Consider the following 26,860-nt stretch of genomic DNA (forward strand, 5'->3'; position numbering starts at 1 on the left):
TTTTGTCAGGATATCAACAACACTTTACCCATTCTTGACATCTTTGTTTGCACAATTCTTTAGCTTAACTTAATTGATAAAAGCATAAAACATACCTTTACAGCTGGATACTTTAGCTTGAGCCTGTTCTTGGTGGCCTCAATCTCCTCCCACTTGATCAGCAGCTTCGTGATGATGTAGTGCAACACTTCGTTAGTTGTGTTGCACAACAAGCTGCCAAAATTATCATCTGGTTGCTCCATTGTACCTAAAGTTGGCGGTTTCCCTTAATGTTCCTAGTTGACCACTGAAACCAACCCCGTTATATTAAATAAATTAAAAATAAAGGGGGGAAGTTTTACATTTGTCAGGCTAGGTTAGTTTACATAGGGTACTTAGTGGCCCGCAGGTATGGGCCCTGAAGGATTAACATAAAAAAAATAATCCCGCTTATTTCAAATTTATTTTAAAAATAAAGAGGTTTTATTGATGGATAGGCACTTTAAAGGAAAGTACCTAAAGGTTGTTAAAGGACAACCTCTTCAATTGGCATTGTAGCAACAAAATTTAAATAACCTAGTAAACAAAATGAAATGATTTCATTAAATTTCTTTTTATAAAAAGGTCCCAAAAGCCTAGTGGTAAAGCAACTTATGTGAGGTAAAGGTCATTCTCTACATTTTAACCTCCTCCCTGCAAAGCATCAATAACTGTACAGCACTCAACAAACACTTTGTATGTAAAAGTTACGAAAAAGTTACTTTTCATTTATATTTAAAAATGATTTAGAATTATTTGAAATATTGAGAATTGACGACGAGTGCAGAAAAATAGAAATATAATTTTGATAATAATGCAGAATAGTCAGCAAAATCCAATTATAAAATTTCAGAGATAAGCTATATCAATTAGGAAGAAAAAAAGACATCTGAAATTTATACATGCCTACAATTTTAACCTAACCTATACTACAAAATTTAAAGAAATCCACAAAAGCAACTGCTGTGCCTAATTTTAGAGCTGTAACTCTTTTATGGACTGAGATGCGCGTTTTATTTTTGGTTTCAAAAAGTGACACATCCGCCTCCCCCCTTTTATCAAAAGTCTACTTGATGTCGGTTGAATATAAAATTGCCTCTTATAATTTGAGGATGAAGGTTTTTTACGGATGTTAGATACCTTTGACTCCTGTATATTTGAAATGTTGAGACAGATTTTACCAACGTCATTAAAATTTTTACAAAATAAAACTTTTTCGTTGCGCGCTGTTAGAAAATTTTAAAGCTCACTGTCCCTTTATGTAAAGACGTACAAACCGCAAAGTACTGAAAATCTAAATTTTAGGTAGAAATCTTCTAAACTCAAATGAAAAACGGATAATAGCCGCTAAACTTCTACAGTTCAAAATAATCAAAGAAAACATAAATTTTTTTACATAGACACAAAGAGACACTCGAAAACAATAAAAGAAATTACTCAAACTTTTTGTATCTTTAGAGGTCATAGAAAAACACAAATAATGAGAAGTATTTTTTTTTTAATTTACAAAGAATTAAAGTGACGCCATACCTGGGAGCTCCAGCAGAGTTATGGAGTTTCTGTATCCAAATACTCGGAGTGAGAGGCACAGGTTTCCATTGATATAGTGCTCGACCCAGTCCAGAAGCCTGGCATACAGGGTACCTGCCAGGGAGGAAACATTCTTCTCTGGTTCCTAACATTACATAAATATATTAAAGCAGTTTCCCTCAAAGTGACAAGTCGAGCGGAGTAACCCTTGTTTTCAAATAAAGATATATTAAGAGGGGAGTAGTTTTTTGTATGCTTGCTTTTTACTTAAGGTTAGGTAAAGTTAGGCAATAATGGATACAGGGTAGCCTAGCGGTGTTACGGGACCACAAGGTAGTCTTACAGGGTTAGGGCCTACTGCGGTTATAGGCTTATTTTGAATTTTTTTCAAATAGGGGTTGCTAGGCTCGCATTTTAATTTTTTTAATTATAAATATCTTGCTAATCTATATACATGTGACAAATGCATTTAATTCCAACAAAAATATCAGTAATTTTAGAATCTGAAATTTATTAACAATGAAGGAACAAATAAATTTAAAATTAAATAATAAATACCAAAGAAATAATAACTTATTGTGTTTAAATTGTATTTATGTAGACGTAGCATTCTAGAGGATGAGTTAAATATTCGTCTGTCCGTCTGTTCGTCCGATCAGGTTAAGAACTAGATGGGTATATAAAGTACTCTAACTTTGTCAAACGTAGGGATCTTCAGGGATCTAAAGGGATAAGACAATGACTTATAATTTGATGTATATTTCCAAAGATGATGCACAAAATTAACCCTTCTGTAGATATAAATTAGTGATTAAATCGTTTGGATACTCAACTTAATGAACAAACCAAAAAAATCTATTATAGTCCCTAAAGTTGTTAAGCAAACAAGCAAACAGTCCATTGTCCCCCCCCCCCTCTCTTTCTTTCTCTGACGATTTTTTGTTTTGAATAGTCTAATTATTCTATCTAGGACACAAAATCGTCTGTCATTATTAGTTACATACGCTTTTTTAGTCAGTTTTATTGATTTGAAGGCCATTTTAGAGGCTACGGTTGATATATATTGATATTAAACTTGTTATGCTTGTAGTTTACAGAAGACAATTTCTAGGTTTTAATTTATTTTAATTCTAAAAAGGCCTCAGCTTTTATGAAAATATAAGATTACTATTTCTAAAGAACTTATTACACATATTTTATTATCAGTATTATTTAAAACTTGTGTTTTAGTTTTAAAATTTCTATTGAAATATTTTTTCATTGTTTTCTTGAATAGTGAATAGAATCTCAAACAATAGTTTCTTAAAATCAGCGCTGTTAAGCCGCTCTTCTTGGCGGCTCCGCTCCGGCTTCAACTACTTTTTGTGTATAGCGATGGATATCTGTAACAGTGGGACCGATATGGTTATGCAAATTTCCGGACTTACTAACCTGTTGATGAACAAACTTGCCCTCAGTCATAATATTAGTTTGTGTGAGAGCTCGCACAAGAAATTCCTCCTCTAATTCCAGAAGGTTAGATACAGATTCCAATTCATCCCTAAAATTAATAAGTTAACAAGATTAGTATTAACAAAAACTTTCGCCTTTGTTTATGATTTGATAACAATTAGAAAGCTAAAATGTTTTTCAACATCTATTTAATAAAAATTCCACTATTCTGAGACATGAATAGATAAACGAACTTTTCTTGGGACCAGGAAAAGGGAATGTGATTCTGACAAACAATTCAAAGTAAAAATTTCCCCTCAACCCCCTTCCCTTTCCCCCCCCCTTCTTACCCCCTTCCCTTTCCCCCCCCCCCCTTCTTACCCACTTCCCTTTCAGTTACACCAAATAACAAGTTTTACTCCAACTTTACTTCAACAAAATATTTAATTTCAAATGGAATTAATTGGCTGAATAGCAGCCCCTGCTTGGGACCTTCTTTTACAGATGCACCTTCCACAGTATTAGACAGGGCAGAGTTAGGTAATAATATTAATAAAAAAGGTTCAATATCTAATCTTTAAAAATCTATCTATATTAAAACATGGAGGCAAAGGCATACAAAAAATAAAGCTTCACACCTATAGTATCTTAATGAATGTAGAATATACCTGGATATTATGACAGAGAAAAAATTGTCGCCAATTTAGGTTGCTAACATGGAACTCCCTTATTGGTCAGTGCGTTCAACCAGTAAGAAAGAATGGGAAAAAGGTTTTGAATAGCCCGCTGCGTGTTTACTTTATCAGAGAACATGAAAATCTGGTATAAGATCCAAGTAATAATGAATTCCCTATACATGATAACAGTACCATAGACAAAGGAACGACAACAATAGTGATTTACCTGGTAGTGATAGTGTAAGAATCAGCTGTTTGGGTGAACTTGAGTTTGAACAGCAGTTGAATAGCCACCAGTAGACGCAGTATTAAATTTATGCCTAAAGGTAGAAAGAGGGAGGTCATTTTCTAGTAAATCCCGTAAAGGTGTGTGTTATAAGGCCTAAAAATAATAGTAGAACGATAAGGTGCTCTATATATTTGTATTCCCTATTGAATAGAACAATAGGGAAATTTTTTTTATTTTTTTTATTTGATAACCGTACCTGGAATATCTTAAAAAAATACGAAATTTCTATCAAACGCTTTGTTTGGCTCAAACTGACAAAAATTTAAAAAAATATAATTATGATAATAATGTTTTCTATAGGTACAAGGTAAAGGTTAAGAACAATCTATACCATTAAACAAAGGAAGAAGCCATTCTTTACAGGTTGTACGAGCAGTGAACATTAAAATGAAACTTTAACAAATCATTAATACAATGACTTAGTGAAACAAACCAACACAACAAGTTACATACAGACAATTTTGAAAACATTCAGATATACAATCTATATAAGAAGGTAGTTGTTCGCTGTAGTGAAATTGAAATGAAACAATGCACATTAAAACCTTCTACTTCAAAGCAAACAAACATGAAATTCCACAAACATAAAACTAATTTTTGTCACCTTGAATAAATCAACCTGTAAAGAATGGCTTCTTCCTTTGTTTAATGGTATAGATTGTTCTTAACCTTTACCTTGTACCTATAGAAAACATTATTAATATAATTATATTTTTTTAAATTTTTGTCAGTTTGAGCCAAACAAAGCGTTTGATAGAAATTTCATTTTTTTTAAAAATATTCCAGGTACGGTTATCAAAAAAAAAAAAAAATTTCCCTATTGTTCTATTCAATAGGGAATACAAGTATATAGAGCACCTTATCGTTCTACTACTATTTTTAGGCCTTATAACACACACCTTTACGGGATTTACTAGAAAATGACCTCCCTCTTTATCACAAAAATCATAGCTGAGCTGAAGTGCTTTATCAAATCCTTATAGAATGAATATAATATTTGTTTAACTAGCTTCTTAAAAATTTTTTTCTTCTTCTTTAATCTATATGATATTTTAAAATTTAACATATTTAAGAAACTTCTGTAGCTATTATTAGGGTTGGGCCGGATATCCGGTGTGGCCGGATACCGGATATCGAAACTATCCGGCCGGATATCCGGCCACACCGGATATCCGGCCCAACCCTAGCTATTATATTATATTATCAATTTTACTAAAATAAGCTTTTATCTATCAAGGTACCTATGTAAATGGCTAAAGGGATAGTTTCACGAAGTGCATTTAAAAAAAAATAGTGAACTGTAGGTTTTTTCTATTTTAAATAACGTAGTAGTGCATAATATAAAGTTATTGATTAAAATTAATAGATTTGACCAGGGATTTTCCTTAAAAAATGAGTTTTGTCATTTTTATTTTCAACTTTTTTTGTCATAAATACAACTTTAGATAGCACTAGTTAATGAACACATAACAACAAAGAATGACCAATAAAATATTTAGTATGGTACTTAGAGTAGTGATCTTTTTATATGTCTTAGTAGAATATATTAGGCATTGGATAGATATGATTGTGATAAAGAATTTTAACATTGACCTGACCGACCTTTTTTTATTTGACAATATCTTAAAAAGTTAGTGATTTGGAACATAAATTACATGAGAATGGTCTTTTTTTATATATATATATATGTTGTATGGTTAGTTGGTATTTCCGCGTGAGATAATGTGTATATTGTAAGTAAACCGGACGGTTTTCTATATTTTTTTAAAAAGAATCTATAGAAAACCTGTCCTGTAATGAACCAGACGTTATTTTTTATGTTTTTAAGTAACTTGTCCCAAGGGGAACCCCTGTCCAATTTTTTTATAACTCTTGTGAAATATGTGGAAAAAGATTCTCTGTTATTGGTGTTTTGGCTATACATATTTGGAAAAAAATAGACAATTCTCATGTAATTTATGTGGCAAATCACTTTAACTTTTTTAGATATTGTCAAATAAAAAAAGTTTGGTCTGGTCAATGTTAAAAATTCTTTAACATATAATCATTTCTATCCAATGCCTAATATATACTACTAAGACAAATAAAAGTTCACTACTCTAAGTACCTTAACTCTTTAAATACACTTCGTAGAACTATCCCTTTTAAATGAATATATCCAGGGATAAAGGACTAGGATTCTAACAAACAATTCTAAGTGAAAATTTCCCTCGACTCAATTCCTTCTATCCCTCCCCTCACACTTTTTGCGTTTTACGCCAACATTACGCCACAAAAATATCCAAATCTTCAGCAATTGCAAATGGAATTAATTAGCTTAATCACGGCTTCTTGAACTTATAAAACTTAATAAACTGTATGAAAAATTTTAAAAGATAAATAATTTTTTTAAAGATCTAATTTGAGATATCTCTATTCCACCTGTGTCTGATCTGAAACCAAATTTTTGCAAGCACTTGATGAACTGCATAAATTCAGCAAAATAAACAGAGGCATCCTCTTCTGCACTTGACATGCCTGAAAAATTGTCTAGGTAGTCAAATCTAATTTTCTCGTATTTATTAGAATCCGGTGGATAGGAACCGGTTCTCATCCATACTAAAAAAAAGTATGTCTAACATCGTATTATACCCAGCTTTCTACGAATATAAAATGTACAATCATAAGATTAAAACCATTTTTTTAGCCTGTGCCTTCAGCACCTCGGGGCTAAAAAAACTGGTTTAAATCTTATAATTGTACATTCTATATCCGCGGAAAGTCGTTTATAATACGATGCGAGAAATAACTATTACAAAATGTTTCAAAAATTAAGATTAGGTATACTAAACTAACGTAGTAAATAAACTGAAACTTTAAAAACATTCGAATAAAAGCTTATAATCGTACAGATTGGGAAAAGAACGAACTGAAATATTGTCTCGTGGGTTGGAGGACGACGCTGGCTAAGAAACTGACTTTTATCCATTGCACATTGGGGCAAATCAACCAATTATTTAGTACCCTTAAAATTCATCTCACAAAAATTTCATTTTATACTTTTTTGTAGGTAATTTAACAACAAACAAATTCGCTTTTATGTTTTTTTCTGTCATTTGAAAGGAACATGGAGATAAAGGTCATTTTATGAAGGTAGATAGAAAATTACCCGATTAACCCCTCCCGAAAATGGCCCCCCCTTACCCTATCCATCTATCTATCCATCAATCTATCTATCCATCAATCTATCTATCCATATATCTATCCATCTGTCTATCCATCTATCTATCCATCTATCTATCCATCTATCTATCCATCTATCTATCCATCTATCTATCCATCTATCTATCCATCTATCTATCCATCTATCTATCCATCTATCTATCCATCTATCTATTCATCTATCTATCCATATATCTATCCATCTGTCTATCCATCTATTTATCCATCTATTTATCCATCTATTCATCTATCTATTCATCTATCTATCCATCTATCTATCCATCTATCTATCCATCTATCTATCCATCTATCTATCCATCTATCTATCCATCTATCTATCCATCTATCTATCCATCTCTCTATCCATCTATATATCGATCCATCTATCTATCCATCAACTATTCATCTCTTTATCCATCAACTATCAATTTATCCATCCATCAATCTATCCCTCTATCTATCCATCCATCTATCCATTTGTCTATCCATTTACTTATCCATCTATCTATCCATATATCTATTCATCTACCTATCCATCTATCTATCCATATATCTATTCATCTATCTATCCATCTATCTATCCATCTATCTATCCATCTATCAATCCATCTATCTATCCATCAACTATCTTGAATTTCGTGTTTAAAATGTCTAATTAGGGGTTTTGGTTATCAGAGCAATATGAGAATTTTTTAGTAGCGCAGCTACCCTATCACTAGCTTTTTGGGCCCATTAAAGTGTAACTAGGTTATTTGTAGTCCGATTTTAGTGTTCAAAGTGTCAAATTTGGGGTCATGGAATTCATTTCAGTAGGAGGGGAGGGGATGGTGTAAATGGGGGTGGATGGGGATCCTTATTTTAGCAAGCTACAAGTTTCACTTTATTTTTATGTTTAATAAATCCATTATAAATGTGGGCATGGTTAACATAAATTTTTATTAACTAATATCTATATTTATAATGATATTATGATTCTTGTTTACTGTTTATATGTATACTAGCGGCTTCACCCCTAGCCTCTAGGGGATTTGCCCCAAGAGGTAATTAAACAAGGATGACAACATCCATGAAAGAAGCGAAGCTCTGAAATGGAAGGACAAATGAACATTAACACTTGTGAAGTGTCAGAACTGAATATTAATGCATGTCTATACAAAATTGTAATTAAAACTGATTAAATACATGTTACTGTTTAAGGACATACTGACGTTTTTAGGACTTGATTATAGAGATGCTTCGCTTATAACAATAGACGTTATTGAAATAGGAATCAGTATCCAAAAAATCAGATTAATAGGATATTTTTAACATTCAAAACCATTATTTGTTGTCAAAAAAGTAAAAATCAGCTTGTTATAAATGGATGTACGGACTTTCAGGTAACGATTATAGAGATGCTGTGCTTTCTAAGTCGTACCTAACTGTTGTAGAAATCAGCATGAAAAGTTTGAGATCGATAGGACAATTCTAGCCTGTTTAAGTTAAGTAAAAGAGCTAACTGTACCAGACGTACGGACGGACCGACCCTAATTATAGAAATATGAAAAAATTAAGGGGGATTTTTATTTTTGAAAAAGATCTTTAAAAAACCACAGGACCAGTAGATATATTCCCTGAAGAGTAGAATTCAATCAGTTTAGTGGTTAGCGAGATCTTAAGGGATGGGCGGACAGACAAACAGACATCAAGCTACTTTGTATTATATATTAACACCTAGGGATCTAAGGAACAAAACAATAACCGATTAATATGTACATCCCCAATATTGATACATATTTAATAAATACATATTTAATAAATTATATTACAAAATTATTTGTCTGTAGATGACAATTAGTGGTTGAAAAGTTTTGATACTCATCTTAATGAATCAACCAATAAAAAATCAATTAAATTTCCTGAAGTTCTTATGGTAATAAATATAAAAACGTTATTATAAAACTTTGAAGTTTGGGGACTAGTGTAATTAACAGTACCCTCCCTTTCTAAATAAAACTGCTGACTTTAAACATGAATACCCTGTAACTACATAATTTAAAAACAAAGCATTACCAATAGACAGACAGATAGACTACTTGCTAATTCCAATTTAGAATGATTATAAGAACCTCACGTTATTTGCATATTAACTTTACCTTTCCGCAGTGAGGTAGGGGATATTGGGCTGTTTATAACACTAGTCCCCAAAGTTTTACAGTTGTGTGTTCAAACGTTTTAGCTACTAACTTTAATCTACACAAGGGGTAATTTTGTGTATTATCATTGAGGATGTACAACAATTTATTGACCTTTGTCTTATCCCTTTAGATCCCTGATATTTGTAATAATCTATAGAAACGATTATTTAGTTACATTAAAACATCAAACATAAAGAGGTTTAGATTTAGGTTTAGCCCCCCCCCCCTCTCCTCACTATCATTTAGTGCAATAGAACTTGAAAATATTTATTATTAACTTTAATTCTAAGTCAGAATAAATATTTCCCAATATGTCTATGTTTTTGTGTCTTTATTTAATTGAATTATATCTTAAGTTTTGACTTTAAAAGCGCATTTAAACGTTTTTTCTTACTAACTTTTCTTGCACCCACCCTCAGAAAACGCGCTAAAAACCCCTACGGGGGAGCGGGGGGGTAAATGAAACCAGTACAGGCGATTATAATATGTCTTTGGGCAATCAAATATCGTACTTTTAGCCGGTGGCAACCTGTGAAAACATGTTTCCTCTTACTGTCTTCATTAAAAAACAAACAAATAAAAACTAAAATCTTGACTTCAACTAGAATTATTTAGGACTAATTTCTTCAATTTGTGTTTTTTTTTTATACTGTCAAAATATATGTAATGCATGACTCATCAAAAGTTATTTTGTCTAATTACGTTAATTCTAAGAGATTTTATAATACTTTTAAAATTGTTGGTGAAACACAAAAAGTATGCATTTTTCTGTAAGAAAATTTTTGCATTTCTTGACTTCCATGCATTATAATGCTTACTTAAAAAGCGTATTTTTACGATTCCTTTGAAATCTGATGTACATAGAATGTTTAAAACTTGATTTGGGGGTGGTGAATTGTTGCCCCTTGTTGCCCCTATGTGCATTGGATTACATACTAGCGGCTACGCTCCTAGATGGCTCTAGGGGTACCTAAAGAAAAGGGGGAGGGAGCGACTCTAACCTTTAAATAATAATTTTAAGAAGGAAACGATTTTTTGGGGATATTAATTTTTTTCCAAGGGAAGATGGTGGTATCCTCTCGAAAATAATTATAAATCAAGACCTATAAGAAGCTTCACGTTAGTATCATCCTTCGGTACACAAACCCTGTTACTTATAAATAGGAATATGGAATTATCAACTAGGTAAATCTGAAGGTTACCTTTAGATCCATCCTCCTCAATAAAATGTTGGAGGCCAAACTCTCTGATCCTTCCCTGCATTCTTAAGCCAACCAGAACTGTCTTGAAGATTCGAATTGAGGACAGATTATTCTGAAACAAAAAAAACATTTTTAAATTTGTAGCTGCAATCTTAATGATATATTTTGTAGTCTTGTATACAATGTACCTATTGGAAAATTGAAATAAATACTTTTAATACAAAAAAGTTTAATATCTGTTTAGTCAAATCTGAGTGGATATAGATTTTAAATCATCCGGCCAAAGCGGCAGAAACCAGTAATGAAACTAGCACAATTCATAACAAGTGTTTCAGAAAAAATCACTTATTTTGTACTTTTAATAGATGAGCAATATTAAACTTTATTGTTGATCTATTTTTTATTAATCTATGGAAAATGAGAAAATTATGAATTTTATTAAAAACGTTTTTATTGCATAAATGATAGGAAATCGTTTATTTTAAAAGAATATGCGTTTTTTAATATTTAATACAAAAATGTTCAAAATTGTGTACAGCAAACCAGTTTTTAAGGTCTAAAAGTCTATATTTGGAAGCAACAGCTGACCAATAAATCAGTCTACGTACTCGTCTACTATTAGAAAGAGGCTTAGTACTCAAATAGCTAGAGTTTTAATTTAGTATTAGTCACAGTAGTTTAACTAAGAAAGCAAATAATGTTTGTGATTTTAAACAGTTCTCATTAACGTTTTATAGAACCAGATGCGTTTTTGAAGTTTAAGTTACATTGGTTCTTGATGCTTAGTTGAAATCTTAGTTTCTATTGTATAGTACTTTAATTCAAGGATAAGAAACTATTAATAATATTTTAATAATCATTGAATGACCTGCCTTATCATTCCTTGGTTTTTAAGTATTGTTAATTATATTGTAAAATTAAATTGATAACCTTCCTTGTTGTCTTTTTATTTTATAATATTTGTTTCCCTTGAGTTATTTTGTATGCCTAACATTACTGCTTAAGGTTCTAATAAGTGAAATGGATACAGCAACGTCTAATCTAATCAGCCCTGAAGTGAACAATATTTGGTAAGTTATTATAGTTAAAGGTTGATTAATTAGATTATTTCCATTGAAGTGAATACTAAATAATACTCAATATTATTTAGTATAATCCTATTTCTTTAATTAAGCAATGGGACAGTTAAAGTAACTTAAAACTCAGTTTTAAGACAAATTAAGGAAATTCGCCCCACTGTGATTTGGGGTATTTAGGGATAAAACCACTTTCGTCGGAATTTAGGGTTTTTAGGGTCATATTTACTTTATAAACAATGGGGTAAATCAGTGAAAAGTAAAATATTTTTATTTATTTTAGTTCAACATTGAGTTAGAACGAGTTCAAATCAGGAGTTTGATTGAAATATTATATTATTTAATTTGCACCTATTCTCATATGTAAATTCATTGTTTATTGTTATTTTGTTATTAATGTAAATATAATTTTAAATGAAATTAGTCTTGTTTTGTATAAGGTATTGTCTTTTATTATTTAAGCTAGGGATAAGCAAAATAAATTCTAAAACAACAAGGATATTTAAATCAGTGGTTTACATTCTAACAGCCCTTAATTTATATTGTGGCCTTAAAAGTATAACTATTAACTGTAGTTAAAAATCTAAACAAGAGAAAAAAAACCTGAAACCTAGATTACATTGAAAATTATGCCTTTTTAAATGAATAAAAAAAATTAAGGATAGACGTACCTGTAATACCCTTATTTTTGACACACAGACAAACAGACATACTTTTTGGAAACTACTGTATTGGGGGTCCCAAGGGCCATACAAATGACGAGAAAGCATTTTTAAAGATTTACTTAGCGGAAATAATAATGCCTCTTTCTTTTAAAAAATAAAAAAAATATACCTTTATATCAATTAGGCCTTCAGGGAAGTATGATTTAAACTCAGCTCCACTGACAGAACCCGAGGCGTTGAAGTGTAGCTTGGTGATTCTAAAGGCGGTCTTGGTCTTCTCCTCTACTCTACTCATCAAAGTCTATACAATATAAATGCTTATATTATATGTAAATCAAATCAAATAAGACAATAACGCAACAAAGAAATAAAAAAATCTCCCAAAAATATGTACAATGAGCGTAATTTGATTTCAATTAATAGTCAATATTTTTCTCGTATTCATTTGAATCCGGTGGATAGGAACCGGTTCTCATGAATACGAAAAAACTATGTCTAGCATCGTATTATATCCAGTTTTCTACGAATATAGAAATGTACAATCATAAGATTAAAACTAGTTTTTTTAGCCGGTGCATTCGGCACCACGGGGCTAAAAAACTAGTTTTAATCTTATAATTGTACATTCTATATCCGCGGAAAGCCGTTTATAATACGATACGAGAAATAACTATTCTCAAGCAGATACTTGTTGAAAATTATTTTCTTATTCCCATTTTTTGATAATGGATTGGATTCTTTAAACTTCTGCCAACTTCTTTTTAATATTTTACCTTTAAAATAAACTCTCCGCTTTCAATTTTTGACTTTGCATGTGAATTTTCGAACCTTTTACATCATACATGCATTTTTAAGGGCAATTGTTGTTCTTTAGACTTAAATAAAGTGTTTGACGACTAACGAACATAATAGCTTATATATGTATTTGAACAAAAAGTATATACCTAGAGTTGTATAAATAATCAGCTAAAATTATAGTAATCCCCTAACATTTTAGTCACATGAAATAAGAAAAAGGAAATGCAATTATGCCTCGCATCAGATCCAAGGTTCAGCAGATGCTTCATAGCAGATGAGTAGAGATTTCTTAAACCTTAATATACATATTAAACTTATAAGGGTAATTAACCACATTTTGTAACTGAATAATTAACAATGCTTAAACATTTATGAATAGCGAAGCATAGAAACATAAAACATTCTGTCATAAGATAGGGCGTCCAAGCTTTTTCATTTGTGGGGGGAGGGGTTAAAAATTAAAATTTTGAGAGTGCCAAATTCATTTGGGGGGGGGGGGGTATCTTTATATTATATAGGCAAGGACGTCCAAGCTTTTTCATTTTTTTTTGAGGGGTAAAAATTAAAATTCATTGGACGTCCTTTCCTGCAGTAGAGGTACCATAAAGTAAAAGTAGCTGATCTTTCCCTGCATGAATCATTCTATCATAGAATAATAAGCAACACCTGTAGAATAGGTGTAATAAGGTAACAGCAGCTGATCTTTCCCTTTATGGAACATTTATTCATAGAATTAATAATAAGCAATAACTGTAGTAGAGGTACCATAAGGTAGAAGTAGCTGATCTTTCCCTGCATGAATCATTCTATCATAGATTAATAAGCAACACCAGTAGAATAGGTGTAATAAGGTAGCAGCAGCTGATCTTTCCCTTTATGGAACATTTATTCATAGAATAATAAGCAATAACTGTAGTAGAGGTACCATAAGGTAGAAGTAGCTGATCTTTCCCTGCATGAATCATTCTATCATAGATTAATAAGCAACACCAGTAGAATAGGTGTAATAAGGTAGCAGCAGCTGATCTTTCCCTTTATGGAACATTTATTCATAGAATAATAAGCAATAACTGTAGTACAGGTACCATAAGGTAGAAGCAGCTGATCTTTCTCTTCATGAAACATTCCGTCATAGAATAATAAGCTATACCTGTAGTAGAGGTGCCATAAGGTAAAAGCAGCTGATCTTTCCCTTCATGGAACATTCTGTCATATAGCTGCTCTGTTACTGATATAATATGGGGCTGGCTACTCTCTAGTTTCGGGAAGTTGGCATCATCAATATCCTTAAACCATAGATCATAATAAATAATCAAGTACTTAATTTTAGAATGATCAGACCTAATGGGAAATAACACTGAATGTGGACATAAAACAATAAATTCGAACTTAATAAAAAATCAAAGGAAAAATCTTTAAAAACCTAGGAAACAACACCTTTTCTTGATCAAATAGTTCAAAATTGCACTCGAACACAAACAGTAAATCTTGAATAACTTTTTTTACAGGCCGATTTATAAAAATTAGTCCAACAGTTTTCGAAAAGTAGATAAAGTCTGTCAAATTGCTAAGTTTTATTTGCACATTAGGTCATTTGTCCTACTAGGTCTTTTGAATTTGGTTTTAGGTTTTGAATAATGAATATGAAGAAATATTTTATGGATTTTCATAGGCACAATGAGGAATTTAATTACAACACTTATTTCTATGCATGAGTACTAGTAGTTATACATTTTTGGCTTAAAGGATGTTTTTAATTGTTTTGTTGATTTGCTGGTATAGAAGTGAATATCTTTTACAAAACAATAACGAAAATGACCTCTGGATCTAGCGCTACAAGAAGATCTCCAATGAAAGTGTAAGGATGGTTTGCCTCTCTGCGTCTCATCAATGTTTCTGCTATACTCTTGGACTGGATGTAATCATTTCTGTGCACAATATTCTCCGTCTTGATCATATCCACGTCGTCAGGCATGGTCCGGTGACGTATCTCCTATGGAAAATAAAAGGTTAAGGTAATAATTTACATAAAATATGTGGGAAAAAATTCCATTTACTTTTATAAATGCAAAAAGAATACCTAAGTAATTTTTAAAAATTTAACAGAACAAGATTTTCTTGTTTTAAAAAATTCCACATATAATGAGAAAGCTTAGATATTAGGTCTGATTGAAATATCCATCAAAAAAAATAGCCAAGCAATAAGATAGAGCCTGTAACAAAAACATTCCTTGTCCTCCTTTGGATTTATCACTCTATACACATGTTAGCTCTAAAATAAACTCGACAGGAACTCAAATGACAAACATGTAAGGGCGTCAATTAGAGTAGTAGATAGTGCACTGCGCTCTGGTTGGAAAAACAATGAATTGAAGTCCTGCCATAGACTTTGCACATGCACATGGTTGACTAATGTTGTCGCAATTGTAACCACGCAACCTTCCCTGAGAATTGCAGGTCATTGTTATGTAACATAGAACACACTCAGCTATGCGCGAGGCTTATCAATCAAAAATTGGCCAAAGGATTCTCGCAGCCAATTTCCGTGTGCATTTGAATCATAACTTCAAAGAATCATCACAATCATATTAATCAATATACCATCTTATTGACAGCTGTCCCAGATTCCTCAGGCCGCAACATTCTCTCCCTATCCACCCACTTCATCAGCATGACTAGACCATGCTGGATGTAGGAGGGGTTCTTGGGGATCATCTGGAACAAGGGGTGTTCAATTATCTCCTATACAAGGTTGTACATTTCTTTTACAAGGGGAAGGGATAGTTACTCGTTTATTACTTTAGAGCAAATAAGGTTATATTAATAGGTACTGGGTAACCTAGAATAGGGTCCCTTCAGGAGCTGGGCATAGATATAAGAGAATACTTAACCCCCGCACCCAACCCCCAATACTTTCAATTTATAAGAATGGTGATCAACAGTCACTTAGTGTAAAAGCACCCTTTAAGTAATTTGTAATTAGGGGATAGCTCCAAGCAGAGCATAAAATAACAAGGATGACAACATCCATAAAAGCGAAGCACTGAAACGGTAGGACAAACGGACATTAACACTTGTATAGTATCTGAACTGAATAATCAGAATTTAAAAGTATAAGAGCCGAAGCAAACGTGTAAGTAAATTTGTTGAAAAACTGCTTGAAGCAGGATAATGTTTATGAACATACTTACATTTTTGGACTTGTTGTCCCAGGAATCAATACACCAAAAATCAGATCAAACGGATAATTAGAACACTTGAAAATTTGTTGTTAAAAAAGTAGAAAAATCAACATGTTTAAAATGGACGTACGGACATTCTGGTAATGATTATAGAGTTGCTACGCTTTCTAAATCGTACCCAACTATCATGCAAAGTTTGAAATCGATAGGACAATTCTAACATGCCTAAATTATCGAATAAAAGCTATCTATCTCGGACGGACGGACGTACGGACGGACGTACGGACCGACCCTAATTATAGAAAAGCTTCGCTTTTAAAAATCAAGGTAGTTTGAAAATTATACTAATTTAATTTAATACAAGCCCCCTTATTCTATTTTTATAAGTGGAAAAGGCTTGATTTATAAGGAAGTGACTTTTCAGAAATGTTTTTCCCTGAAGCATTGGTCTGTGATCAAAATCTTTGATTAGAGATTCTTGGATAATATCGTTCAGAGCAACGCTCCACTCCTCAGGATGGGATAGCCTAAGTTTGAAAATTTATTACATTTTAAACCAAAAAAAAATATATTAATGTATTTAGTCTGTATGCGTCCAAATGACAACGAAACACGGCATTGATATTTTTACTTACCATTTATGAAACCATTTATGAAAAAGTTAGTGATGGGAATCCGGATCCGGAATCCGAATCCGGAATCCGCCCAATTTTCGGCCAATTTTGGAATCCAAATCCGGATCCGGTATCCGTTTTTTTTATAGCGGATTCCGGATTCTAAATTGTTAGGCTAAATTTAATTTAAATAGGTTAGAAAATACCAAGCACATTTTTAGGAAATACGTAGCACTTAATTTTTTTAATTTACTAATGTGATGTAAATGTTTTAGTTATGCTGGAAGTCAACACTTTAAACAAATCAAGGCTTCAACCAAGTAACATAGTGATAAATTAACGAAAAAAGCTATCCCTCTGTGACGGACGGCCTTTTAAAATACTGCTAGAATCCGGAATCCGAATCCGGAATCCGCCAAAAATAAGAATCCGGAATCCGCAAGAATCCGTCACTTTTTTAGACGGATTCCTTCAGAATCCGGAATCCGAATCCGGCCCAAAAATTCGACGGATTCCCATCCCTAGAAAAAGTATTTCTTTGCTATTGATGCAAGTTTTGTATCTCACCTTTTTACCTTTTTGTTCTTATATTTTATAAATCAAAATTGCAACATTTAAGATATATCCGATAATTAAGGGATCTAAAGGGATAAGACAGTGGCCGGTGGACTAAATGGATCATCCAATCAAACTTCAACAAAAGTCCCCAAAGTTGTTAGGCAAACGAATAAGAAAAACGCTTTTATAAAACTTTGGTGACTTGAGTAGTAACAACCCAATATTCCCTGCCAATAATTAAATATCTGTATTTGTACAATTTGACCTTTTATAACTAAGAGCAATATAACCTGACCTACATTGCATATTCTGTTATCATCTCTTAGCTTTACTAGCTATGGATGCTGTCATCCTTGTTATCTCTCACCTGGGTGGTGGATTTTTAGGAATCTGCATCAATGCTCTCATAGGTTGCAGGTGGGACAGAGGTGGCTCTCCTTCAGCTAAAATAATTATCCTTGTTAGCAAGTATTCATCATTGAATAATCATAATTGAATTAAGAATTAGTGCTTTCCTTTTAAGTTTAATGCCCCCCCCACCCCCCTCTCTAATTTTAAATAAATTGAAAATAAGGAAGGAAAGGTTACTTATTCGCACTAACTCTGCGGTTGCTTAATACCTGCAGTGACCTATCCCTGTAGGGCTACCTAATACCCAATATAACCTAACCCAACCTGCCCTGGAGTAATAAACACGCGAAAAACTTCCCCCTTTCTTATTTCTATTCTTTTTCATATAAAAGGGAGGGGCGGGTTTCGATACTATTAATGGTTAACTCCGAACTAAACAAAATGAAAGTACATTTTTTTGTCTTTTTAAGTAAAATATTACAAGCAAATCTGTATCACAAAATCTAATTGAACACAATTCAAATAAAAACAATTCATGGAATATGAATTTTTATAAATCTATATAATAAGAAAAGAAGGAAATTTGTTTAAACGTTAAATCATTAGGTATATATAAAACATGTGTAAATTTTTTTACCAAATTAAATGTCAAAAAATGTGTTTTAATATAAAACTTATAAACTTGCATAAGAAGTATAAACCACAGATTACAATTGAACTCTGTTTAGGACATTTCAAATTAAACAAACAGGAAAAATTCAGCTTTTTTTTGCAACCAAAATAATATATATTATTATCAGGGATAAATATTTCCAGATAATGTTTCGCCCTATTAAACAGAAAAATAGTCTGACAATCTTTAAGCAATTGTATGGTAGCTTCACAACATTCTATCGTATTTGATCTTCCCCCTACTCATCTTTTATCAAATTATTTCAAGATCAAAATGTTATAAAGCTATCTTACAAAAGCTTAAAGATTATCAGACTATTTCTCTGTATAATGAAGTGAGACATTATTAGAAAATATTCATCCCTGACAATTATTCCAGTATATGTTGTCAGGAGAGTAAGGTAAAATTATAAGAACCCGCGGCTTTAGCGTATTGGTAACGTGTCGGGTTCGAGTCTAGACCTATCCGCGTCATGCCAGAGACGTTAAAATGGTACCTACGGCTGCTATGTTAGGCGCTCGACATCGATAGTAAAAAAGGCTATCTATGCCAATAAATTGGCGCAACTCATTACCATGCAGTTAGGACTTCCAGACAAAGGCCATGCAATCTATGGGTTGGTAAAATTATCAGCATTTACAAATAATAATTCTAAAGTTTTTATAGGCATAGTACTAAATCTAGAAATCAATTTTACATTCCTTTTACAAATCCCGCGACACACCGACTTTACCCTTGTAGAGTAAGATTGCTACAATACAAACACGTACCAAGTTCAATAACAGTTATACCAAGTGACCATACATCACATCTAAATAAGAATCAAATAAATTAATACTAAACAATGAATTACTGAGAATTTTCAAATCGATTTAATTTTAATTTCAGGAACGCAACTACCTTATTATTCTGCATGTCTGTATCTCTGATACTGAATGGTTAACGTAGACGTAAAGGGGGGGGGGGGGTATGCAACCTTCTCGTAATCAATGTATAAATGGCACATAGAATTTGAATTTTGATCTGAAATTTTTCCTGAGGAATCATTGGTAGGTCTATTTTCCCTAAATCGAACAAAAAGTTGGAAAAGTAACGGCTGGCGGCTCAGCCGTTTTTTGCCTATTTTCAGGGCAAATTCATCATTATTTACATAGGAATCAACTTTTTAAAACATATTTTTGGTTTAATTCATGTTAAATGATAGCAATAACCATATTTTAAATTTCTATTACCAACAGCTACCGGCTAGAACCGTTAGATGAGGTTTTTGAGCGTCAAAAAGTATTATGTGGAGATAGGTTTCGTGACTAATTTGCTCAGAATGCCAAAAAATGGCAAAACGGCTGAGCCGCCAGCCGTTAGCCGTTACTTTTCCAACTTTTTGTTCGATTTAGGGAAAATAGACCTACCAAGGATTATTCATGCAAAATTTTAGATCGAAATTTGAAATATAAGTGCCATTTATACATCGATTACGAGATGGTTGCATTAAACCCCCCCCCCCCTTTTATAATCTTCTGGTATTGGGCTGTTTGTTTGATGACTATAACCATATTGTAGGAGAAAATAATTTCTAATCTTTGTCTGTCTGTCTTTCTATAATTCTTTCTAACATGTTATGTGTTTCTTATGACGATTCCTTGGACTATTAGGGCATCTTCTTCGTTTCGCTACTTTAGATTTTATCAAACTTGTATTATTCTATACGTCTAGAGAAAAATTACTATTGAAAATGAAATACTATTGAAATTCATATAATTTCATTTCAAGGGAAAATGCAATCTAAGAGTTGTTTATCTGCTGGTTTTTACTGAAGGGGGGGGGGGGCGTAATGACATTTATTCGTAATTCGTGAGCAAAATGGTCTAAAAATTTAGCAAGACCCTTCAAACTTGGTATATAAGCCTAGTCCTATAGGTATTACATCTAAATGGCAAAAAAATCCAAAAATTTTATTTTAAGGTTAGGTTAGGTAAGAAAAACCCTGCGGAAATGGGGTTTTTAGGCTTTTTTTGGTCTATTTTGATGTGAAAACTTACCTTAAATTGTTTTTTCTAAGAGTTTTAACTTAAATACACTGTATCTTTTCATATGGACATTATTTAAGATGATTCAGCAAGTCGGGGACCGACCCCAGGGGGCTAGGTGGGTTGCCCGCAGGGGTTAAGTGCCTTTTTCCCAATACATATGTTGTGATACATCTAATTATAGGTTTTTTAGGTCAAGGAACTCAAATTTAGATCTAAAATAAGCATTAGACTAATCTGAAGCTAGCCCCAGCGGGCTAGGTTGGTGGCCCGCAGGGGTTAAGTGCATTTTTTCCAATATATATCTTGTTATATATCAAAATATAGGTTTTTTAGGTCAAGAAACTCAAATCCTGAGCGAAAATTAGCATTAGACTAACCTGAAGCTAACCCTCCCCCCCCCCCCGGGCTAGGTTGGTTTTCTGCAGGGCTTAAAAGCATTTACCTAACCTAACCTAGAAACTTACTTATAATTTTACTTGGTTTTTTTTAATAAACTTTGTCTATTAATGATGACTTTATTTAAGATAATCCAGCTAGTCGGGAACCGACCCCAGCTGGCTAGGTTGGTGGCCCGCAGGGGTTAAGTGCATTTTTTCCAATATATATCTTGTAATATATCAAAATATAGGTTTTTTAGGTCAAGAAACTCAAATTCTGAGCGAAAATTAGCATTAGACTAACCTGAAGCTAACCCCCCCCCCGGGCTAGGTTGGTTTTCTGCAGGGCTTAAGAGCATTTACCTAACCTAACCTAGAAACTTACCTAAATTTTACAGGTTTTTTTCTTGTATAAACTGGGTCTATTAATGAGGACTTTATTTAAAATGATCCAGAAAGTCGGGGACCGACTAATCTGAAGCTAGCCCCAGCGGGCTAGGTGGGTGGCCTGCAGGGGTTAAGTGCATTATTTTCCAAAATACTTCTTGTGATATATCAAAATATAGGTTTTTAAGGTGAAGAACTCAAATTCAGAGCTAAAATAAGCATTGGAATAATCTGAAGCTAACCCTAGCGGGCTAGTTGGGTTGCCCACAGGGCATAAGTGCATTTAACCTAACCTAACCTAGAAACTTACATTTAATATTATTTTTTTTTAGGTTTTGTTTCTCAAATAAACTGTCCATTCATGAGGATCTTATTTCAGATGACCCAGCAAGTTGAAGACCGACGTTAGCGGGCTAGGTGGGTGGCCCGCAGGGGATAAATGCATTTTTCAGAAAAAGTATGTGTTATCATACATCAAATTATAGGTTTTTTAGGTCAAGAAACTCAAATTTACAGCTAATAAAAGTAACAGACTAATCTGGAGCTAGCCCCAGCGGGCTAGGTGGGTTGCCTGCAAGTCTTAAATGCATTTTACCTAACCTAACCTGGAACCTTACTTGTTTTTTTAGGGTTTTTTTCTGGAATAAACTGCGTCTATTTATTATTTAAGATGACCAAGCAAGTCAGCAACCGACCCCAGCAGGCTAGGTGGGTGGCCCGCCAGGGTTAAGTGCATTTTCAAAAGTATGTGCTGTCATACATAAAATTATAGGTTTTTTAGGTCCAGAAATTCAAATTTAGAGTTAATAATAGAATCAGACTAATCTGAAGCTAGCCCCTGCGGGCTAGGTGGGTTGCCCGCAAGGCTTAAATGCATTTTACCAAACCTAACCTAGAATCTTACTTTTTTGAAGGTTTTTAAATTGAATAAACTGTTCATGAGAACATTATTTAAGAGGATCCAGCAAGTCGGGGACTGACCCAGGCGGGCTAGGTTTTACATAGATACACAGTGTTTAGTCCTAAAGCCATCATTTAAAAGATTCTTCATACAGGAGGCTGACCCAAGGAGGTCCCCAACTTGCTGGATCATCTAAAATAATGTCCTCATTCATAGACACAGTTCATTCAAGGAAAAAACCAAAAAATAATTAAGTTTCTAGGTTAGGTTAGGTAAAATGCACTTAAGCCCTGCAGAAGATCTACCTAGCCCACAGGGGTTAGCTTCAGGTAATTCTTATACTAATTTTAGCTCTGAATTTGAGTTTCTTGACCTTAAAAACCTATATTTTGATATATAACAAGATGTATATTGGAAAATAATGCATTTAACCCCTACGGGCCACCGCCCTAGCCTGCTGGGGCTAGCTTCAGATTAGTCTTATGCTAATTCTAGCTCTGAATTTGAGTTAACTGACCTAAAAAACTTATAATTAGATGTATCACAGCATATATATATTGGAAAAATGCACTTAACCCCTACGGGCCACCAACCTAGCCCGCTGGGGTCGGTTCCCGACTTGCTGGATTATCTTAAATAAAGTCATCATTAATAGACAAAGTTTATTCAAGAAAAAACATGTAAAAATATAAGTAAGTTTCTAGGTTAGGCTAGGTAAATGCTCTTTAGCCCTGCAGAAAACCAACCTAGCCCGGGGATGTAAGCTTCAGGTTAGTCTTATGCTAATGTTAGCTCAGGATTTGAGTTTCTTGACCTTAAAAACCTATATTTTGATATATAACAAGATGTATATTGGAAAATAATGCATTTAACCCCTACGGGCCACCGCCCTAGCCCGCTGGGCTAGCTTCAAATTAGTCTTATGCTAATTCTAGCTCTGAATTTGAGTTAACTGACCTAAAAAACTTATAATTAGATGTATCACAGCATATATATATTGTGAAAAATGCACTTAACCCCTGCGGGCCACCAAAAAGCCAGCTGGGGTCAGTTCCCGACTTGCTGGATTATCTTAAATAAAGTCATCATTAATAGACAAAGTTTATTCAAGAAAAAACATGTAAAAATATAAGTAAGTTTCTAGGTTAGGCTAAGTAAATGCTCTTAAGCCCTGCAGAAAACCAACCTAGCCCGGGGGGGGTTAGCTTCAGGTTAGTCTAATGCTAATTTTCGCTCAGGATTTGAGTTTCTTGACTTAAAAAACCTATATTTTGATATATAACAAGATATATATTGGAAAAAATGCACTTAAACCCTGCGGGCCACCAACCTAGCCCGATGGGGCTAGCTTCAGATTAGTCTAATGCTTATATTTGCTCTGAATTTGAGTTCCTTGACCTAAAAAACCTATAATTAGATGTATCACAACATATGTATTGGAAAAAATGCACTTGACCCCTGCGGGCCACCCACCTAGCCCCCTGGGGTCGGTCCCCAACTTGCTGAATCATCTTAAATAATGTCCTTATGAATAGACACAGTGTATTTAAGTTAAAACCCCAAGAAAAAACAATTTAAGGTAAGTTTCCACATCAAAAAAGACCAAAAAAGCCTAAAAACCCCATTTCCGCAGGGTTTTTCTTACCTAACCTAACCTTAAAATAAAAGAATTTGGATTTTTTAGCTATTTAGATGTAATACCTATAGGACTAGGCTTATATACCAAGTTTGAAGGGTCTAGCTAAATATTTAGACCATTTTGCTCACGGATTACGAATAAATGTCATTACGCCCCCCCCCCCCTTTAATAACGCTATGTGATAGGTTAACATGTTCTACCCTTTCTAGAAAAATTAACGCCGGGTAAAAAAGGTTCTATCCCTCTCCAAAACCAGCTAAGTGGTGTTTATAAAAAATAAAAGTCACACCACCATTTAGTATTGATTTATTAAATTTTCTCATTAGAGAACTTGAGTACATCTAGGAGGATTTATCCACACCCTGGAAATAAAATTACACCACTCTTGTTGTCCATATTACACCACCAATGTGGGATATTGATATACAAAATAATGGAGAAATGGTTCATAACTTACCTTCCATCATAATACCGGTAGACATCTGGATCTCCAGAGAGGACAACCTCAGGTGCCATCCAGTACGGGGTACCTACCCTCGTCCGACGCTTCTCTTCGGGGGTTTGCAGCTAAACAAAAATTTATATCAGAATAGACATTTTAGATTGATCAAGTCTATAAGCATTTTTTCTCTCATATTTACCACAATTTATTCTTCTCCCCCCCCCCCCCCCATTATTTTATTCACTTATCAACTTTTATTTTGTTTCTTTTGTTATTAGGCATCTAGTTTTATCTGACAGCCAGACATCGCCAGACGTCTATCTGTTTGACTAGCTTAAGAACTCGGTAACCACTGAACCAACGAAGTTGTACTTCACCTGGAATATACCCCCCCCCCCCTAACAAAAAAAAAAGGGGGGTATATTCCATACCAGAGAATTGACCCCAAATGTACAGATTGTAACCTTGAGGACCACACCACTGTACATCTTTTTAATTGCCCGACGAAACCTACTAGGTTAACCCCCACACATCTATGGACGAAGCCAAAAAAATGTGCGGAATTCCTTGATATACTGTATGAAGAATCTAGCTCCTAATGGCTACACAAACAAACAAACCTGGAATATACTCACAGGTCCTGTGGTGGTTTTAAATAAGTTTAGTGAATGGGGGACATCCCAATACAGAAAAAAACGTCCACACACCAAATTATTTTTCTTCTATTATATTTTTAAATATGAGAAAACAATTTCTATTTACATAAAATCTACATAAACATGAGTTAAATAAATATCGATTTTAATAAATTCTTTAAAATAAATATTTGCGATTTAATATAATAGTTATTCATTATTTCTCTTTATTTTGAAATGACCTCTATTTATTTCTTTGCAAATGTTAAATATAAGACCAAAATAAAACTAAAGAGGACTATCCACGAACCAGAGCAAGTGATCTTAAGCATCTTCCAGCATTGACCCATAGTATTTTTTTTAGTGAATATACTAAAATGTTTAATAATTGCTTTATCGACTAAAAAGTTAGGTTTCACCATGGTTTTATATGAAAAAAAGTTTGAAATGTAAATTAATTTTTAAAGCAATATCATCAAATGCTTTGTTGAGTTCAAAGGACAAAATAAAATAACACTGCTGAAAAGCATCAAATGTTGTAAATTGCAAAAGTGCATTAATTAAACTGTTTACAAGTTACCGGCCCTTTTTCTAAATATACAATTTTAATCACAATAATATACTTTTGTGTCAAAGCTTTTAAACGACAGTTTGAACTCATCAAAACATTCGATGATATTGCACCAAACAATGCTTTACATTTCAAAGTTTTTTCATATAAAACTATGGCGAAACCTAACTTTTTAGTTGATAAAGCAAATATTATATATAAACCTAGTATATTTACTAAAAAAATACTATGGGTCAATGCTGGAAGATGCTTAGAATCACTTGCTCTTGTTCGTGGATAGTCCTCTTTAAGTTAAATTCATATTTCTTGAAATCTTATATTAATAATCTGAAATCGTTATTATTCTAATGCACAGTATGGCAAAAACTGTTAATAGTTTCATCCTATTTTTCATTGATTTGCCCCATAGTGCATTGTAAAGCCAAAGTTATCTAGGTTTATGTAGGTGCACAACGGTAAACATAAATTCTGATAATTTTACTTTAATACTTTAGACCGGGCAATACGTATCAATACGTGTCAACCACAGTACAAAGTAACATAAATAGCTTAATACCTTCCCAGATTAACTTGAACATGATTGTCCATTTGGTCAAGTGGATTACGAAATTTTACTAGCAACATACAAACATGCATTTACTTTAGTATATTAACTAGCGGCTCCGCTTCTAGTCCTCTAGAGGTGAGGGTGGGAGGATTCCTGTTATTTCTATATATGTTTATATTTTTACCTGACACGAAATTCCAAAATCCACGAGTTTAACTTCAGCATTATCAGTGAGAAGAATATTGCTTCCCTTGACATCTCTGTGGATACATTGACTCTCCTATAATAATCAACACTGTCAGCCTCAAGTGAAACACACTTGGATGTGTCTTATCCAAATACATTGTATTGTTTTAAGGACATAGGAAATAAACTGTTAAAGAAGACTGCAAATAGTAATAACGAGCAGTTTTGAGATAATGCCCTGCAAGGGCTCTAACCCAGCGTGGTTTCTCAATATTACCTAACCTAACCTACCTTCATATTCGCCTTCTGTGTTCTTAAGTTTGGTCATATTAAGTAGCCCCGAAGGGGTTAGGATAGGTTAGGTTAGGATTTATGGATGTTGTCATCCTTGTATTTATAATATATTTTATTTAAGTCATTTGTAAGATTAGGTCATTTGTAGGATTTGGTCATTTGAATAATTAGGTCTTTTGTAGTAAGACCAGAAATAGGGATAAAACGTAATAAGGAAACATTAATTATTAACCCTTTATAATAATAATTAAAAAAATTAAGCCTTATAGAACACGCTTCGTATGATAGAATTTGTTAATCAACTATTTTCTTTGTTTGTCGGCCGATTTCTTGGTTCCTTTAATCCAATGACATAACAATATTTTTGTCAAAATATGATAGAGGGGTTGTATTTTATTCCAGCATGTTT

General features: G+C 33.2%; 2 protein-coding genes and 1 long non-coding RNA gene across 10 annotated transcripts in view; 2 read left to right on the forward strand and 1 right to left on the reverse strand.

Annotated features, from left to right (window-relative positions):
• SsRbeta (signal sequence receptor beta) overlaps window positions 1–26,860 on the forward strand; it is a 417,378-nt gene that overhangs the window by 230,478 nt on the left and 160,040 nt on the right. The window lies entirely within an intron of this gene.
• ninaC (STKc_myosinIII_N_like and MYSc_Myo21 domain-containing protein ninaC) overlaps window positions 1–26,860 on the reverse strand; it is a 72,829-nt gene that overhangs the window by 33,374 nt on the left and 12,595 nt on the right. For all 6 annotated transcript variants that reach the window (XM_080179933.1, XM_080179905.1, XM_080179919.1 and 3 more), the window contains 17 exons: window positions 26,156–26,251; window positions 24,234–24,343; window positions 19,213–19,253; window positions 17,786–17,861; window positions 16,682–16,773; window positions 15,666–15,805; window positions 14,884–15,057; window positions 14,215–14,350; window positions 13,299–13,359; window positions 13,040–13,094; window positions 12,436–12,567; window positions 10,526–10,637; window positions 6,367–6,462; window positions 3,883–3,976; window positions 2,980–3,088; window positions 1,549–1,693; window positions 96–247 (listed from right to left, as the gene is read on the reverse strand). In XM_080179933.1, the coding sequence (XP_080036059.1) occupies window positions 96–247; window positions 1,549–1,693; window positions 2,980–3,088; window positions 3,883–3,976; window positions 6,367–6,462; window positions 10,526–10,637; window positions 12,436–12,567; window positions 13,040–13,094; window positions 13,299–13,359; window positions 14,215–14,350; window positions 14,884–15,057; window positions 15,666–15,805; window positions 16,682–16,773; window positions 17,786–17,861; window positions 19,213–19,253; window positions 24,234–24,343; window positions 26,156–26,251 (1,821 nt within the window). The remainder of the gene's footprint in view (window positions 1–95; window positions 248–1,548; window positions 1,694–2,979; window positions 3,089–3,882; window positions 3,977–6,366; window positions 6,463–10,525; window positions 10,638–12,435; window positions 12,568–13,039; window positions 13,095–13,298; window positions 13,360–14,214; window positions 14,351–14,883; window positions 15,058–15,665; window positions 15,806–16,681; window positions 16,774–17,785; window positions 17,862–19,212; window positions 19,254–24,233; window positions 24,344–26,155; window positions 26,252–26,860) is intronic.
• Window positions 11,123–12,021, forward strand: LOC145312686 (uncharacterized). Its single transcript, XR_013877080.1, has 2 exons — window positions 11,123–11,595; window positions 11,885–12,021. It is a non-coding gene; the product is annotated as an uncharacterized LOC145312686 (long non-coding RNA).

This window comes from Acartia tonsa, chromosome 2, assembly GCF_053477335.1.
Source record: "Acartia tonsa isolate MP-2025a chromosome 2, ASM5347733v1, whole genome shotgun sequence".
Lineage (NCBI taxonomy): Eukaryota > Metazoa > Arthropoda > Copepoda > Calanoida > Acartiidae > Acartia > Acartia tonsa.